Here is a 17,136-nt window from a genome sequence, read left to right as displayed (position 1 = left end):
CTGAATTAATGACTGAACCAAGAGTCAAATGAAAGAAATATAAAGGCCTACCAGTGAAAATATTAGCAAAGCACAAGTACATTATTACTATGCATGTTTTATTTAGCTTGGGAAGAAAAAAAATCTGCAATTTGGTCCTTTTTGTTTGTTTTTTCGTCTTTTTGTCAATATCTTGTTTGTGTGCTCTTGCAAGTATATATTTTTAGGATCACCTGGAAATACAGTCACACTGGAAGATAACGGAATTCACACATAAAGCTAATGTAATAACATTTAGTTTTCGAGAATAAGCTTTTATCTCTAAAGAAAAGCATTTCTGTGCCTTATTTTTGCAGTTTATTGAACCGTTTTTATTTATTAAAAAAATTTTTTTTGCGTGTGTCAAGGGCTGACTTTCAAGAGATCGCAAGATCTTTTTGATCGCTTTGCTATGTATGAAACCCCGACGAAGTGTCAAATTTTTTTTAAACCACTTGTGTGTAACGTAAAATCCTGCTCATGCCCCCCCCCCCCCCCCCCATGTAAGTGTACACACCCCTATATACACGTTTCGGCATTGGAAGACAATTTGATGAAAAATCTGATAAAATTCTAAAAACAACGAAACTGGGAAAAAAACTCCCCCCAAAACAAAAAACAGCGCACTAGGTCATAGTGAACACAAACCAGACGGACAGTCCCCGAGAGACTTCAAGCGGCTCCCGGGGCAGATCTCCTGCGCGCCCAGGAGCCACAGCCGAAAACTCCAGTTCCCAGAGTGCTCAGGGCGCGAGCGGCCCGCCCCTGCCGCCTCGTCCCGCCTCCCTACCGCAGCGATTGGGCTGCTCAGGTCCGCGTCCGGGGGCTTCTCTTCTTCCATTGGCGGGCTCGCCAGCGCGTCCCTCCCAGAGCGCCCGCTCGCTGCCCGCCGCGGGCCCGCTGGTTCTCCACCTCCGCCCGGTACCAAGATGGCGGCAGAAGCAGCTGGTGGGAAGTACAGAAGCACAGTCAGCAAAAGCAAAGACCCCTCGGGGCTGCTCATCTCTGTGATCAGGTGAGGGAGGCAGGAGGCAGGGTCAGGGGCCAGGGGGCAGCGGGCAGCGGCTCGACCTCCGCTTTGGAAGGGAGAAGGGGCCCCTGGGTTCCACCCTGCCGACCCCTCCCCCTCGCCTCCCCCAGCCCCTCTCCGGGGCCCCCACCGTTGCCGCTTTTTTCCTGGGGTTGGGCTGGAGGGAGGAGCCCCGCCTCGCCGTCGTTCCTGGAGGACCTGAGGCTTCCGCTGGGGCCCCTGGGCCGCAGAAGCTCGCCGTTCGGGGCTTGTGGAGAAAGCCCGGGGTGCTCCGAGTCACTCCGTGCATCCCCGATTGCCTGCAGCGCTCCGGGAGGAGGAGGGCGCCTAGCTTCCTGCAGCCCGGGGACTCCCGTCACGAGTCGCCGAGGGAGTCCTCACTCGGGACACCTCCCACCACCTGTGGATGGCCACAGCCTCCAGCCGCAGAGCCCAGCAGAGCCCGGAGTGAGCTCGTGGAGGGCTGCGGGGCGGCAGGCCACCCCTTGGTGCATCCCTTTTCGATTTTGGTTCTGCCTCCCTGACCCGGGCTGTTCCTTCCAGACGAAACAAATTTCTAATTGTCCTCTATGCACGTGATTTCCCCAGGATGTGTACGGTGGGAGTGGGAATGGGAGCGGTGGACCTTTCCAGGGGCTCCTTTTTCAGAATGGGAGCTAGGTTAAGGACGGGAGAGGCCTTTCAAACACCATGAAGGATGATCCAGGCAGCGATCACAACCACCTGAATAAAATGTATTATGACACGTTTTTACATCGTTGACATTTGAATTCCAACTCAGATGACTTTTCATAAAGCAAAAGCCCCTCCTCGTCACCCCCCACCCCCTCATGCCAGACTTCTGGTTGACTTCCAGGAGGGCTCCTCCACTGTCCTGATGAGCTTTTTCAAACCCAGCCTCGCGGTGCCTGGCAGTCACTAAGGGTTTGAAGGTATGAACAGCTCAAGCCTACCACTCGTGGACTGATAAAGACCCACCTATGAATGGTATTATTTGGGGGCCTCTAATTTAAGATGATGAAACCATTATTACGAGGTGTTTTGGGGTTGGTTTGTTCTTTTTAAAGAAGTAAGATGATAATTCTCTGTATGGAGATGCCTAATGAACTTGGTAGGCCTTGGAAAGGGAAGGCTGGTCTATTGTGGACTCACATTCTCGCTGTGACACTATGGGTGAGGTAGATGGGTCATGATACTACAACTGGAATATTGTTAGTGTCCCATCTTAATCCTCCGTGAAATTATAGTACATGAGTTTATTTGGATTCTTTTTTGAACTTTTTATTTTTTCTGCATTATAGCCAACATTCATTTAAACTGTGTATTTAGTGCCAGTGTGTCCTATGGTGCCTGGGGCTTCATACATAATAAATTTTTGTTGAACAAATAAGTGAATGCCCTGAGTTTTGCAACGACAAATCAGACATGATGTTACCCATGAGAGTAGAATTTGCTTGAGGGCTAAAAGATGGAAGTCAAAACTATGACGTGAGACTAGAAACAGACGAACAGAATACTGGGAATCCAGGAGGAGTGGTGAGTGGAGTAGGGGTTAAGGAACATAACAGCTGGATGTCAATGTACCATTTCCACGGTGCACTTAGGATTCTATAGGCTTTGCCCATTTCTTTTCTGCCGTGTATCAGTTTTCTTAAATGCCAATTATAGTTATTCTAAATGCCGTACGTTTGAAGAAAGCATAAAAACCAAAGTAAAGCTTTTTTCTTTTACTGATGCTGATTCAAATTTGCCCTTGGTTGACTATTCCTTTGTTCTCAGGGGGCCTCTCTTGCTGGAAAGTGTGGAATATGATTTTGTGGTTATTCATTCATCTCTTATGCCCATCTCTCTTACCTTCACATTATCACCATGATTTAGGCCTACACATTTTTTAGGCTGAATTCTGTTGTGTATTAATCTTTTTCATTTTTCTTCCCTATCCTCGACCACCACAGATCATTTGAGTAACACCTTATTACATCTGTTAACTAGCACACTGTAATGGAGTGTCCAGATCTAACATCCTGGGCAAGTTTAGTAAGGATTAGAGTTTGTGGTTACATATGGCCTTATTTAAGACTGGTTGTTGTTGGTTTTTGAGTGTTAATGTTTATATATCAATATTTCTTTGAGTCACAGGAAAATTGTGGGGTTGACCTGAGAGTGTTGCTAGCTCTCTTTCCTTGTTGTTTCCTCCCTGATGTGCTCTTGAACATATGCAATGGTTTAAATTTCACAAACAGTGGCTGTTAATGAGAGGAGGCTGGTAGTATTTGATGTTTGGGTGGGGAGAGAAGCAGGGGAGAGTACTTCAGGGGAGAATAGAATGGGGAATGGAGTTGCCAAGAGAGTAGATCTTAAAGGTTCTCATTACAAGAAAAAAATGTTACTGTGAGGTGGATGCATCTAACTTTATTGTAATTATTTTGCAATATATGGTTTATTAAACCGTGTTGTATACCTTAAACACCTATGGTGTTATATGTCTGTTGCATCCTCTAAAACTGAGGAAAAAAGAATGGGAAATGTATATTTCTTGTTGGTAAATTGGTCTGTCACTCTGAAGTTGCTGCTTTGTTTATCTGTTCAGTTTGTATTCCTTGTGCTATCCTTGCAACATTGTATTCATAATTCTTAATTCCTGTAAAATTTGGATTACCTTGTCTTCTCCTTGACCTCTTCATATTCTCAAAGACCAAAGCTTTCCTGAACCCATTTTAGGCTCATATTTGTAACATCTGAGCCTCCTTGAAGATATATCTGATACATGCCAGTTCTCCTTTAGGTTTCCTTGGACCTGTCATTTTGTCACCAAATAAATGACTTGTCAGCGATGGCCCTTTGAAAAGTTTTATTAGCTTAGCTTTATCTTTTTATATCACTGAGCTGTTGTTTTCTTTTTTGAATAGTGAATATTAAAAACTCCCCTTTGGTTCTTCTGCTCAGATACGTTAAAAAAGCCATTTCTAGGTATATGTGAGTGGCTCAGTTGGCCAAGTGTCCAATTCTTGGTTATGGCTCAGGTTGTGATCTCAAGGTTGAGGATATGTGCTCAGTGGGCAGTCTACTTGAGATTCCCTACTTCTTCTCCCTTATGCTCCGCCCCTCTGCATGCGTGTGCGCATGTTCTCTCTCTCTCTCTCAAATACATATTTTTTTAGAAAAAGTCATTTCTAGGGAATCCCTGGGTGGCTCAGTGGTTTAGCGCCTGCCTTTGGCCCAGGGGGTGATCCTGGAGTTCAGGGATCAAGTCCCACATCGGGCTCCCTGCATGGAGCCTGCTTCTCTCTCTGCCTCTCTCTCTCTCTCTCTCTCTCTCTCTCTATCATGAATAAATAAATAAAATCTTTAAAAAAAAGAAAGAAAAAGTCATTTCTATACCTCATCATGTAGGCATAACACACCTATATTTAAAGCTATTTCTAGGACTGGAGACAGTATTTATTGTTAGTTATCTTTTAACACTGGATAAGAAAACAACAGGTGGATAAGGGTTCAAAGGACACAGTAGGTATAGACATGGGGACCAGCCAAATCTCATCACTAGTTCCAGCTGTTCCACCAAATAGTTAAATAATAAGTATTTTGCTAGTGTGATTGTCCATCACTTTAAAGCATTTAAAAATCAAAAGAGGACAGCCCCGGTGGCGCAGCAGTTTAGCGCCGCCTGCAGCCCATGGTGTTATTCTGGAGACCCGGGATCGAGTCCCACATCAGGCTCCCTGCATGGAGCCTGCTTCTCCCTCTGCCTGTGACTCTGCCTCTCTCTCTTTCTGAATAAATAAAAAAATCTTTAAAAAAAAAATCAAAAGAGTTTCAAGAAGGATAGTATAGTTGTGAAAATGTTACATTTGGTCAATGGGTATTTACGTATCTTGAGACTCATAAATGAAGTTCTTAACCGTTTAAAAATTATTGAGTAAAAATATTTTAGGACAGTCAGATGTTTCAAAGGGTGGGCTCCCCAGGTATTGCAGAAGAGGTCCTCAGGCTGGGAAGTGGGGCTTTGATGAGGAGAGGGACAGCGCTTGGGACCGAGTCTGTCGGAGGCCACTGCTAACTGCAGCTTTTGGTTTCAAGTCTTGCCACTGGCCCTTTAAAATGGAACTAATTGGGTGGACAGAGTTGTGATCACCTGCTGATGTAAATTTGGACAGTTTTAACACATGTGCCCACACACAGCATTTTCCCACCTTTCTATTGATTTTTTCCCCCCTCCTAACCTTTAGTTTGGTGTGAAATCGGAGCAGGCAGCCCTTCTAAATGGGGAATAAGCAAGATGGCATTTTGGAGATGCTGTTTTATTTTTGTGTGTTCTTGTCAGATTTTTAATTGGGAAATGTGTCTACCACTTACTGTTAGGTGATTTGCTTTCCAATTAAATGTTGACTCTCTTCTCTTTATAAGTTGGCCTTTAATAGACCATTTAATTGGGAAGACAAACTTTGGCGGTGACTTGAGGCGACCTTATTGAAACCTCAGAGCAGAGCTTTTGTAGACAGACTCTGGTTACAGATGTCAAGGAGGTCTGAAGGCAGTTGAAGGCTCATCAGTTGAAGGTTTTCATCAACTTTCATGTCTTCACAGAAGTTGGAATTTCAAAAACTTAGAAAAATCCTTTATTGTAGACACCTGTTAAATTCCCTTCCTCCACAGAGAGTGTTTTGGTCAGCCCCATATTTAATTCAAAGCGAGCTTTGTTGAAGGGGTCCAGGCTTTGATCAGGGCTTTGAACAAACAGCTTTGAGTTCCATGACACAGTTTGTGGCAGAAAGGAACGTGGTCACTGTGTTTGGAGCAGAGTCCCTGAAGTTGTGTTGGGTGGTCAGTGTTGTTTCCAGGACTACCTCTTCTCTTTATCTGAGACCATCTGAGCCTCATTATGGTGTTTCGGGTTTCCAGCTAGCTCTCTTTGTACCCTGAGGCATCTTGGCACAAGGAATTCAGGTGCTGTTTGAAAATTACTGCGAGGCTGTCTGGACACTAAACACTTTTTTTTCTCCAAGTCCTGGGACTTCTGACAGCATATGTGGATAGAAGGGGCAAAATAATCCCCCCCTCCCTTTTTTGCCCCTGCTAAACATGAATTAAGATCTTGGGAACACATGTCTTAGCTTCTGACCTCATGTGTAATTTTTAGCATTGAGATTTCCTGAAGGCTTTGAGGTGGATAGGTTTAATGTTGGGTGATAGGGTCAGGTTTTTTCAAGCCACTACTTAGAGCAGATAGGTGTAGTCACAGTGCTTGGTGGGAGTTGGGTATAGTTAGTAGCACTCACTGGATTGTATTACCCATGTTAGAGTTACCTTGGACCGGTTACTTGAGACCACTGTGTCTAGTTCCTCATTTGTTAAATGGGATAATAATATGATCTATGGTTTTGGGGAAAATTAAAGAGTGTATAAAGGGGCTAATATGGTTTGGCATGGAGAATGCACACGAATATTCATTTCTTCCTTTTTAGGATCTGCTGCTTCTCTGGTTAGAAGTTTGATTGTAATGCTCACTAGATAGCAACCATGATATGATGTTAATTTTCTGTTACAAATATCCTTCCTAGTTTGGCTTGAATGTTTGATTCCAGTTGTCAGAATGTTCACTTTGTAATCAAGAAACCTTGTGTAGCTAAATTAAGATGGTAATTATTGATAATTTGAGAGTCAGCCACAGAAGCTAGATTTAAATATATGTATGCTTATGTGTGCATGTAAAACATAAAATATAAACAGCCATAAAGTATAAAATGTTTATTAAGTTAAAGACAGAAAGTTTATGAACCAGCAAATTGAAAGGCCTATGATGTCTTTGCCTACATAAGCCTTTTTGCCATTGAAAAATTGTATATATGTGAAAAAATCACATATATATTTTAAAAAATTTAGTTACATATTTAGAAAATTCAAATATTTCCAGAGGAACAAAATAAAAAATGAAGAGTTTTCACCCTATTTATCTCCTTCCTGAAATACCTCTGTTAAGTGTCCTTTCGTTCCTTGAGAGAAATAGAAGCCTATATTTATAAGTAAGTGTGAATGATAATTTTTAAACAAGAATATTTTTTAATACTTAATATATGCTGCTTATGAATTTATATACACTTAAGGAATATTCATTAAGATTCTATATTCTATATTCTTTAAACAAATGGGGTCATCTGATCTATGGTTTTAGCTCTTTGTTACTTTGCTTTTCTTTATTTTGGAGATCTTTTCTAACCGCACATACTGATCCATCTGTCTTTTTAATGGCTATGTGGTATTCTGTCTATGGATACACCATAATCTATTTAATTGGTGGTCCTTCTCCCACACCTTTTTTTTTTCCCTCCCACACCTTTTATAACAAACACTTAATTTCTTCTTTCTTTTTTCTTTTTTTTGATCTTCTGTTAAAAATAAATTGCAGTGAGTATCCAGATGCATGTGGATATATGCACTTTGCAAATATTTACTCCCAGTCTGTGGCTTGTCTTCTCATTCTCTTGACAGAGTCTTTCCCAGAGCAGGAGTTTCTAATGTTAATGAAGTGATCATCATGCTCACATAATGCTCATCAGTGATTTCTGTCTTTAGTCATGTCTTTGGCGTTGTTATCTAAGAAGTCTGTACCCTGCCAAGATCATCTAAATTCTCTCCAATGTTAAGTGCTTGGAGTTTCATATTTTGTGTTGTACTTAGGATCACTGTCCACTTTGAATTAATTTTTACAAAGGCTATAAGATCTGTGCCTAGATTCCTTTTTTTTTTTTTTGTGGGTGGGTGTTCAGTTGTTCCAGCATCATTTATGGAAAAGATAGTTCTCTCTTCTGTATTGTTGGATATATGTGGGATCTTCAGCAACATTCCATGCATTTTGTTCTCTTCCTGTGCACACTTGTATTTGCAACTTCCCCTTTCTGTATCAGAAAAACTTGTAAAAAAAAAAAAAAGTCATAAAAAAGAAGTCCAACAATCTCCTTTCCCAAATATTATCTATTTTCCTTTGTAAGGTTTTTGTGTGGATCTTGTCTAGGTACATACAGAAATTTAAAGGTTGTAATTAAAACAAACAACACTTTTTTAGCATAACGAAATTTTTTCATGTTGCTGTATAGTCTTTGGATTTATATAAATATTTTTTAAGTAGGGGAATTGAAAAATATAGAAAATTACAGAGAAGAAAATACTCATATTCTCTTTACTCAGAATTAAAACACTATTAATAACTTTGCTTCTAGTTTTAGAAACATAACTGTATTGTTATAAAAACAATACACATTCACCATAAAGAATTCAAACAATGGAAATTCAGGAAGATGTGGAGATGAAAATTATTCTATACTTTATGCTTTGTAAGTTACTGTCATTGATATTAGATGAACCTAATTCTAGACATTGCGGTGTGTGTGTGTGTGTATGTGGAAATGTTGGATGGATAGATAGGATTTTTTAAATTTCAAACAAATATTATTTAAAAAATAAATATAGGATCTTACTCTATGTGCTAACTCATTTTTAAGTGTCTCTACCCTCAATGTGGGGGTCGAACTCACAATCCCAAGATCAAGAGTTACATGCTCTCTGACTGAGCCAGCCTGGCGTCCCTCTGTCGCTAACTTATATGCTGACTTGTCTCCTTTTTTAAGGAATACATGCATATAGTAAAGTGCACATATATTAAATATATGGCTTGATGAATTTTTACCTTTGTAACCACTTAACCTGTGTAAGACAAACACAGCATCCTTGTCCTTTTTTTTCCAGTTCATTTTTTTAATGCAAGAGTTTCCTGTTGTTCCAACACCATTCATTTATTTATTTATTTTAAAGATTTTATTTATTCATGAGAGACAGAGAGAGAGAGAGAGAGAGAGAGAGAGAGGCAGAGACACAGGCAGAGGGAGAAGCAGGCTCCATGCAGGGAGCCTGTTGTGGGACTCGATCCCAGGTCTCCAGGATCAGACCCAGGGCTGAAGGCAGTGCTAAACTGCTGAGCCACCCGCGCTGCCCATTTCCACATCAATTTTATTTACCTTTTATTTTTTTCTCATAACAATTTTTGAATTAGCTAGTTAATTTCTACAGTAAAACCTGCTGGGAGTTTGGTTGAGATTGTGTTGAGTATACAGATTAATATGGGAGAATTGACATCTTGGTCATATTGAGTCTTTTTATCCCTGAACAGGTGTATGTCTTCATTTAATTCTTTAATTTCTCTTAGCAATTTTTTAATAGGTTTCAATGTGTAAGTCTTACATATTGTTGGTCAGATTTAAGTATTTTAGGCACTTCAAGTCCCAAACCTCATTGAATGTTAGTGTTTTCCCCTCTGGTCTATCATTACTGTGTCTTCAAATTCATTAATCTTTTCTGCAATCTCCAATCTGTTGTTAATCCTATGTACTGTAATTTAGATTAGATTGTGGTTTCGAGCTCTAGAAGTTTGACCTGGGTCTTTTAAGAAAAAATCTTTAATAGCTCTCTTTGCACATTCAGTCTTTCTTGTAGCTTCTTAACGAAATACAAGTATTATAATAATTTTTTTTTATTTTTAAAATTTATTTATGATAGTCACAGAGAGAGAGAGAGAGAGAGAGGCAGAGACATAGGCAGAGGGAGAAGCAGGCTCTATGCACTGGGAGCCCGACGGGGGATTCGATCCCGGGTCTCCAGGATCGTGCCCTGGGCCAAAGGCAGGCGCCAAACCGCTGCGCCACCCAGGGATCCCCGTATTATAATAATTTTAATGTTCGTATTTACTAATTTTGTCTCATGACATTTTTGGGTTAGTTTTAGTTGATTAATATCCGCTCCTCCTTTTTTACATGCCTTACATACATTTTGGATACTAGATACTGTGATTTTTACCTTATTGGGTACTGATAGTGCATGTCTTTGTTTTCCTGTAAATGTGCCTGAATTTTGTTCTAGGATTTGGTTAAGTAACTTGGAAATCATGGTTCTCTCAGGTCTTATTTTAAATTTTGCTTGGGGGCACAGCATCATTTGGTCTAGGGCTAGTTTTGTCTCACTACTATGGCAAAATCCTTTTGTGTGCTCCACCCAAGTGCTCTGCGAATCAGGAGATTTTTCTCCTCTGGCTGTGTGTGATTTCAGATAATCATGCCCACTCCTCATTGGTGGTTCTTTTCCTGACCTTGAATGGTTTTCTCTCAGGCATGGGCTGACGATAGGGAGCTGAAGCTTTAAGGGAGCACTTCTAACAGATCTCCAGAGTGGGCTGTACTTTTTCTTCTCCACCTGCCCTGCAAACTCTAACTGACTTAATGTTGAAGGTTTTGAAATCGTTGTCTTTGGTGGTTGTTACTTTCAGATGCTAGGGGTAAATCTAGTCCTAGTTATTTCACCTAGGTCAGAAGCAGAAGTCTGTCAGTGCTTCATATTTTGAAAAATATCTTTAAAGATTAATTTTCATTGGTCAGATTTCATCAGTTGCATATTCACAGAGAGGAAGAATAAAGTAATCAGATGGGTATAAAGTTCTGGCATGAGAGTGAACTAGGTATCTTGGTCCTAATGGCCTTTCTGATTTTGCAGTATTTTGCAGAATATTTAATTAAACCGTTCAATAACTTCCACTTCAGATAGTATTTTTCCAGGGACTTTCCTTTCAGAAGTCCTAGAAGTACTTTGGAACTATTTTGCGTCTATTTATTTAAAGAAAACTATTTATTTAAAAAAAAAAAAGTTTGTTCTCCTGTGATAGTACTGTTCACTGTAGCCTCAGCTCTCATATAGCTGGTAATTGGTTTTCTTTGGGTAGCACAGCATGTGGATTGTTTTTGTTGGTGGTGGTTTTGTTTTGCATTTTGTTTTTGCCTGCACTTGGAGGTTTCCAGTCTGTGCTTGCTTTTTTTCAGTTTGCAATTGTGAGCTTTGCTCCCTCTGGTCTTGTACTCTGCTGGGCCTTACGTTTTTAACTGCTTCCAAGCCATGAAATGAGTTCTGGTCTTTTTAGTAGCCAGTCCTTTATATGTTTGGGAATTTTGCCTTGAAAAACAATAGGGGGGGGCATCCCTGGGTGGCTCAGGGATTCAGCGCCTGCCTTCTCCCCAGGGTGTGATCCTGGAGTCTTGGGATTGAGTCCCACGTCAGGCTCCTGGCATGAAGCCTGCTTCTCCCTCTGCCTGTGTCTCTGACTCTCTCTCTCTCTCTCTGTCTCTCTATCATGAATAAATAAATAAAATCTTTAAATAAAAAAAAGAAAAACAATGGGAACTCACCATTTAACAGGAAAGTTCTCGTGTACTGTTTGACATGGTAGGAAAACTTAATATTTTAAGTTTCTTAGGAGATCTTTTATTGTTTCAAAGATTTTTATAAAGCCTTAGCAAAAAATAAAGTGGTGTATAATGCAAAAAGTGTTTTCCATTTAAAATTTGGTGCCTGTCATTGTGCTAAATATTATGGGAAACATCATTCTATACCCAAAATACCACTTGAGAGCTTGCAGGAAATGTAGAATCTTAAAAAAAAAAAAAAAATGCAGACTCTCATTCACCATCTGACCTACCTGAGCAGAATACTTTGGAGCAGTTTAACAGAATTACCAGGGTATTTGAGTAGTCATTTGGACATATTTTAGTTGGAGAAATAAACCAATGAGCATTAACTTTTTAAAGCTGAGACAGTGGTATCCTGGCTATTTTTTACAATTTAAGTAACAAAACAAATGAATAAAGAAAAAGACAACAAAACGGACTTTTAACTATAGAGAAGAAACAGGTGGTTGCCAGAGCCAAGAGGGGTGGGCGGGTGGGGATGGGTGAAAATGGTGAAGGGGATTAAGAGTACATGTAATTGTGATGAGCACTGAGTCATGTATAGAATTGTTGAATCACTATATTGGACACCTGGAACCGAAATAATGCTATGTAGATTATACTGGAAATAAGACTATTTTGAGATATATGGTGAACTATATACTGATAGAAATATGTCTAGAATTTGCTTCAAAACAACGGGTTGAGGGTTGAAGTTAGGGTATAGATGAAACAAGACTGGGATGTGTTGATATTTGTTGAAGCTGGGTTATTTGAGGAGTCTGTTTTTGTATGTGTTTAAAAATTTCCATGAAAATGTATGTGTGTGTTTATGGACTGGGGAGAGGGTAGAGAATTACTACATAATCTTCATGTCTTGCCCACCCAGCTTCTGCCCTCCCTCCTAGAACACCTGGCACACAAATGTATTAAAGTCTCCTGGATGTCTGCAGTTAAGAAACTTGTTTCAATTTGTGTAGTCCAGAATTTCCAAGATAGCCTAATACCATGCAACACCTACTGTTGTCCTCTAAAATAGGATTTCTGAGGAACTCACTGGAAGCTCCATATTAGAAAGTAGTCTACGCCTTTAAAATGACCAAATGCCAGGCAGCCCGGGTGGCTCAGTGGTTTAGTGTTGCCTTCAGCCCAGGGTGTGATCCTGGAGACCCAGGATCTAGTCACACATCGGGCTCCCTGCATGGAGCTTGCTTCTCCCTCTGCCTGTGTCTCTGCCTCTCTTTCTCTCTCTCTCTCATGAATAAATAAATAAAATCTAAAAAAAAAAAAAAGACCAAATGCCATAATAGTGTTGTAGTACTAAAACATTCCCCTGGAGATGAAAAATAAGCTCACTGTGGAGAAGGCTTTAAGGGGGATGTGAAGCTCTAAATGGTAGTGGGAAAAGAGGTAACCTCCCTTAAGTAAAGGTAGGGGGTAGATTTTTAAATTGACTCTGTCAATCCCGGACTCAGTTTTATGCTGTAGTGAGGCTGATTTTACCTAATTTCAGACAATGGCCTTCTCTGTTGGTTGTAAGACTTAGAGCTTTTGGTCCCCAGAAGTATTTTGTATGATTTAGTTAATTGAAATACTGAAAAACTGCATGTATTGGGTTGAGTAATTAGCCCTAAGTACTGTCTGAAGCAAGACACCAGTGAATTTTCAATTGACTTTAAAGCAGAAATTGTTTACTGTCACTTGATATTAAGTGAATCTTTGTAGTGAATTAAGGGATGTTGTTTTTATGCATCAGAAAAGTTTTTCAGAAGGACTTGTCATCATGAATTGTTATCAATTGGGATGGGATTATCTTGTATTTTGTGGGATCTAATAAGACATAATTAAGAAACAAGAAGTTGCAGTGTATAATTGAATATAATAAAATCGGATTAAAAAGTGTAATGTAGATTTGGTTATGCTTTGAGTGAAGCCATATCTTATGTGATTATATAGCGATACACATCTCAAACATTTAATGTGATTTTTTTCCACGCAAACTCAGAATTATGAGGTTCTCATATTTTTTTAATTCATTGGAAGTATTGTAGATGAATCATCATATACAAAGTGCTCTGCTTAGTAGAATAGGCTTTCAAGACCTTCTCAATTTCTTAGTATTTATATTCTTGGTGATATCTTTTCCTCCCCTTTTGTTTGAATTTATTCTCTACTCATACCTAGAAGTGTCTTTTTTATTTTTTAAATTTGTTTGAGTGAGAGCCTGTGTATGCGCATGTGCGCATGAGGGGTGTGTGTGTGGGGGAGACTCCCCGCTGAGCAGGGAACTTGACATGGGGCTCCATCCCAGGACCCTGGGATCATGACCTGAAATGAAGGCAGATGCCTGACTGAGCCACCCAGGTGCCCCTAGAACTGTCTTTAGTTTCTGTGCTGCCATGTTACTGTCATGCATTTCTTTCTTTTCTTTTTTTAAAAAAAGATTTATTTATTCATGAGAGACACAGAGAGAGGGGCAGAGACATAGGCAGAGGGAGAAGCAGGCTCCCTGTGAGAAGCCTGATGCAGGACTTGATCCCAGGACCCCGGGATCATGACCTGAGCCAAAGGCAGATGCTCAACCACTGAACCACCCAGGTGCCCATGTCAGGCATTTAGGTTGGCTGTTTCATGCTTTAAATGAAAGGAAAATCTTACTCTTATGCTTTGAAATAAAGGCTAAGCAGATCTAATAGTCTAACCTAAGAACAGTTTATTAAAGAAAATGGGGTTCACGTATTCAAGAATCTTGTCTGCTTTAGACTTTTTGTTTCTGTAATGGGGTAAGTAACAAAAATGAATGTTCTGGAGAGCTCACTAAGCTAATAGGTTTTTTTTTTTTCCTATTTGGAATGAGGGTCTGAAACTAACCCTTGTGTATTTGGGTTTAAAAATACTCAATTTTTGCCTTCTGATAACATATTAGAAGGTTTTGTAAATAAAGAGGACCCTTTGTCTGGTGCTCTTTCCGTTATGTGACTAAACAAATTCATTAGATTTGCCCTAACACAGAAGGTGGTACTGGTTGAGGTGTTCAGGTACCTGAAAAAAGTGCAGGGGCTGGAGGACCTCTGGATTCTGTAAGAGGCCTATTCTAAGTATTTCCTAGAAAGGGTGTCACTGAGATTTGATTCCTAGTGTAGATTGTGCTTTGAATAGCTGTAGCTTCCTGATAAGTGATTTTTGTGGGACCTTACTTGTAATTAGTTTTTCTGAATTGTTTGAAGGGATTTACACTAATTGTTTTGTTAATCTTTATTATTCCTGGAAGAGGGGTCACTGGATACCAACAAGGAATGCTCTTAGTAGAGAATTAAGAGTATTAACTGTTTTCAGATAGCATGACTTAATGCTAATTGTTCTGCAGGTGTCACCAAAATTCAGGTGTGTTGCATTAAATATTTCTTATAGCAGGTTAATTAGTTTAGTTATCTGAAGCTGTATTAAGCAGTTAATTCTTGAGGTTTTGTTGAGAATCTGGGTTGCTATTGGCTAAGGGGCATGACCAATAACATCTGCCTTGAGATTTTAGCCAAGCAAAATAATACTGCTTGTGTTTTATGGGGTGGTGTATAAGTCGGCTCTAGCTGCCGTAACAGAACACCACAGACTGGGTGGCTTAAACAGAAATCTATTTTCTCACAGTTCTGGAGTCTAGAAGTCCAAGATCAAGGTACCAGTCAGGTTGGTTTCTGGGAAGGCCTCTCTTCTTGGCTTGTCGATGGCCACCTTCTTGCTGTGTCCTCAAATGGCTTTTCTTCTGTGAGTATATAAAGAGAGAGGGCTGTTGTGTGTCTCTTTCTCTGCTTATAAGGACACCAATTCTATGTCATTGAGGCATCACCCATTATAACCTTCCTTTGAGACCCTAATCTCCAAAGAGTCACATTGGGGGTTAGTACTTCTATATAAATTTGGTAGTGGTAGGAGGATGTGTCTCAATTTAGTCTATAACAGGTGGTATTCTGGAGAGTTATCACTTTGTTAAAATACCCCCAAAATCCTTCCAGGGTGACAGTCTATCATTATTATGGGTGATCTTGAGGCTCAGGCTAGAGCCCTGGGCAGGTTGTTAATTTTTCCACAATTGGTTGCCAACCTTTCTACATGCTTTTCTGGCTTATAGTATTTAACAGTCCCCTGGTAACCCTCTGATACCAAATACTTGTACTATTGATGCTCTTCAAAGGACTGCTCGCTCTGTGGTCAGCTTGAACTATCAAAGGGCTTGCTGAGAGGAAGAAGTTAATGAAACATGATTTGATTCATTTCATCCTATAAATTCCCCAAATTCCATCCTGAGATGAAAATGTATCATTGGAAAAGCTTCATGCTTGGACTATGTTCAGAGTCACAATCTCTCAGTCTGAGTTGCATTTTAAAGTTCTCTTCTGGAAGGAACTTACAAGAAATGAATATGCAAAATTTATTGTTTTCAGAAGGTGGTTGAGGACCTCGTTTACTATATTGCATATTGTCTTCCTTATTGTTTTAAGTTAAAGATTTCTTTTAGAGTTTAGGAGTAGCTTAAAGTTTGCTTCCTCAGTGAAGGAACTGGAATCCATCTTGTTGATAATGAGAGTGATTTAATTGGCTACATTTCCCTTTTTGCATGACTAGGAACCTCAGAGTTAGATTGAGGGCTTATTTCTTGTCAACTGTGTTTTTCCACATGCCCTGCATACCTGTGTCCTACATTTGTATGGCATCATTTTATCCCATATCACCTTAACTAGTTTCACTTTCTCATTTGTATTATCTATATTCTTGTACAAATGATCTCTGATCTTTTTTGGAAAGAGGTTGGATAGATGTAAAATGAAACTTGAAATATTGTTGAATATTTGCATTTCAGTATTCATTATTAAAAACTGGTTGAGAGCTGTCATTCTTTTCTTTTTTAAGATTTTTAATTTATTGATTGGACAGAGTGAGAGAGCATTCACAAGTAGGCAGAGTGGCAGGCAGAGGGAGAAGGAGAAGCAGACTCCCCACTGAGCAGACAGACCGATGAAGGGCTCTATCTATCCCAGGACCCTGAGATCATGACCTGAGCTGAATGAAGGCAGATGCTTGATTGACTAAGACACCCAGGCACCCCTATTTATTTTTCTTTTATTTCTCTACACCCATCGTGGGGTCAAACTCACTATCCCAAAATCAAGAGTTGCCTCCTTTTCCCATTGAGCCCTCCAGGCACCCCGAAAGTTGTTACTCTTTATCTGGGTGCTAACCCCCCGGTGGCATCAAAGAATGCTTTTAAAGTAAAAGTCCAGAAAGCTGTACCTGATTTGGCTTCCAGCTTCCTACCTGATCTATCACTGTCCCCTTCTTTGCTTCTCCTAAGCCACATTGACTTCTTTGCCATTCCTTGTACCTTCAACAGGCCAAACATACCCTGCTTCAGAGCCTGTGCATCTTCTGTTCTTTCCGAAATCTGCTTGTCCAGACAGTGCCACCTCTCTCCCCCTCATTTCCTAGAAAGCTTTGTTCAAATGCTGTCTTTATCAGGGAGGTTTTCTCTGGCTTCCTTGTGTTAAATACTTCCCCTTCTCCAGCCTGGCCTCTGTCTTTTCCATACTTGTTTCTTCCTGGCCTGCATGTGTTGTAGATTTCTCTTGCATTTCCTGCTTCCTCACTTAGATGTAAGCTTTCTGAGGGAGGGATTGCTTTTATTCCCAGCTCTATGTCTAGCTGCTTAGAACTTGCCTGCCAAGTGCAAGGTGTTTAATAACTTTGTTGAATGACTAAATGAACTGAATAGGGTTGAGGTAACTATTGTTTGTTCTTTCCTAGAGGTTTTTGGACAGGCACTTCTTTGTGTGA

The 17,136-nt window shown here is 40.2% G+C and overlaps 1 protein-coding gene across 6 annotated transcripts in view; it reads left to right on the top strand.

Moving 5' to 3' along the window:
* The first annotated feature begins 886 nt into the window (after positions 1–886).
* EXOC4 (exocyst complex component 4) overlaps positions 887–17,136 on the top strand; it is a 754,775-nt gene continuing 738,525 nt past the window's right edge. For 4 of the 6 annotated variants that reach the window (XR_012002627.1, XR_012002626.1, XM_072764006.1 and 1 more), the window contains exon 1: positions 913–1,033. Coding sequence is in view for 4 of the 6 variants with exons in the window: in XM_072764006.1 (XP_072620107.1) it covers positions 948–1,033 (86 nt within the window). In the remaining 2 variants the exon portion in view is untranslated. Of the gene's footprint in view, positions 1,034–17,136 lie in introns of all 6 variants that reach the window. The other 2 variants (XM_026010860.2, XM_026010859.2) reach the window with 2 other exon arrangements.

Source organism: Vulpes vulpes, chromosome 7, assembly GCF_048418805.1.
Source record: "Vulpes vulpes isolate BD-2025 chromosome 7, VulVul3, whole genome shotgun sequence".
Classification (NCBI taxonomy): Eukaryota; Metazoa; Chordata; class Mammalia; order Carnivora; family Canidae; genus Vulpes; species Vulpes vulpes.
This window is presented reverse-complemented; position numbering and strand designations above follow the sequence as displayed.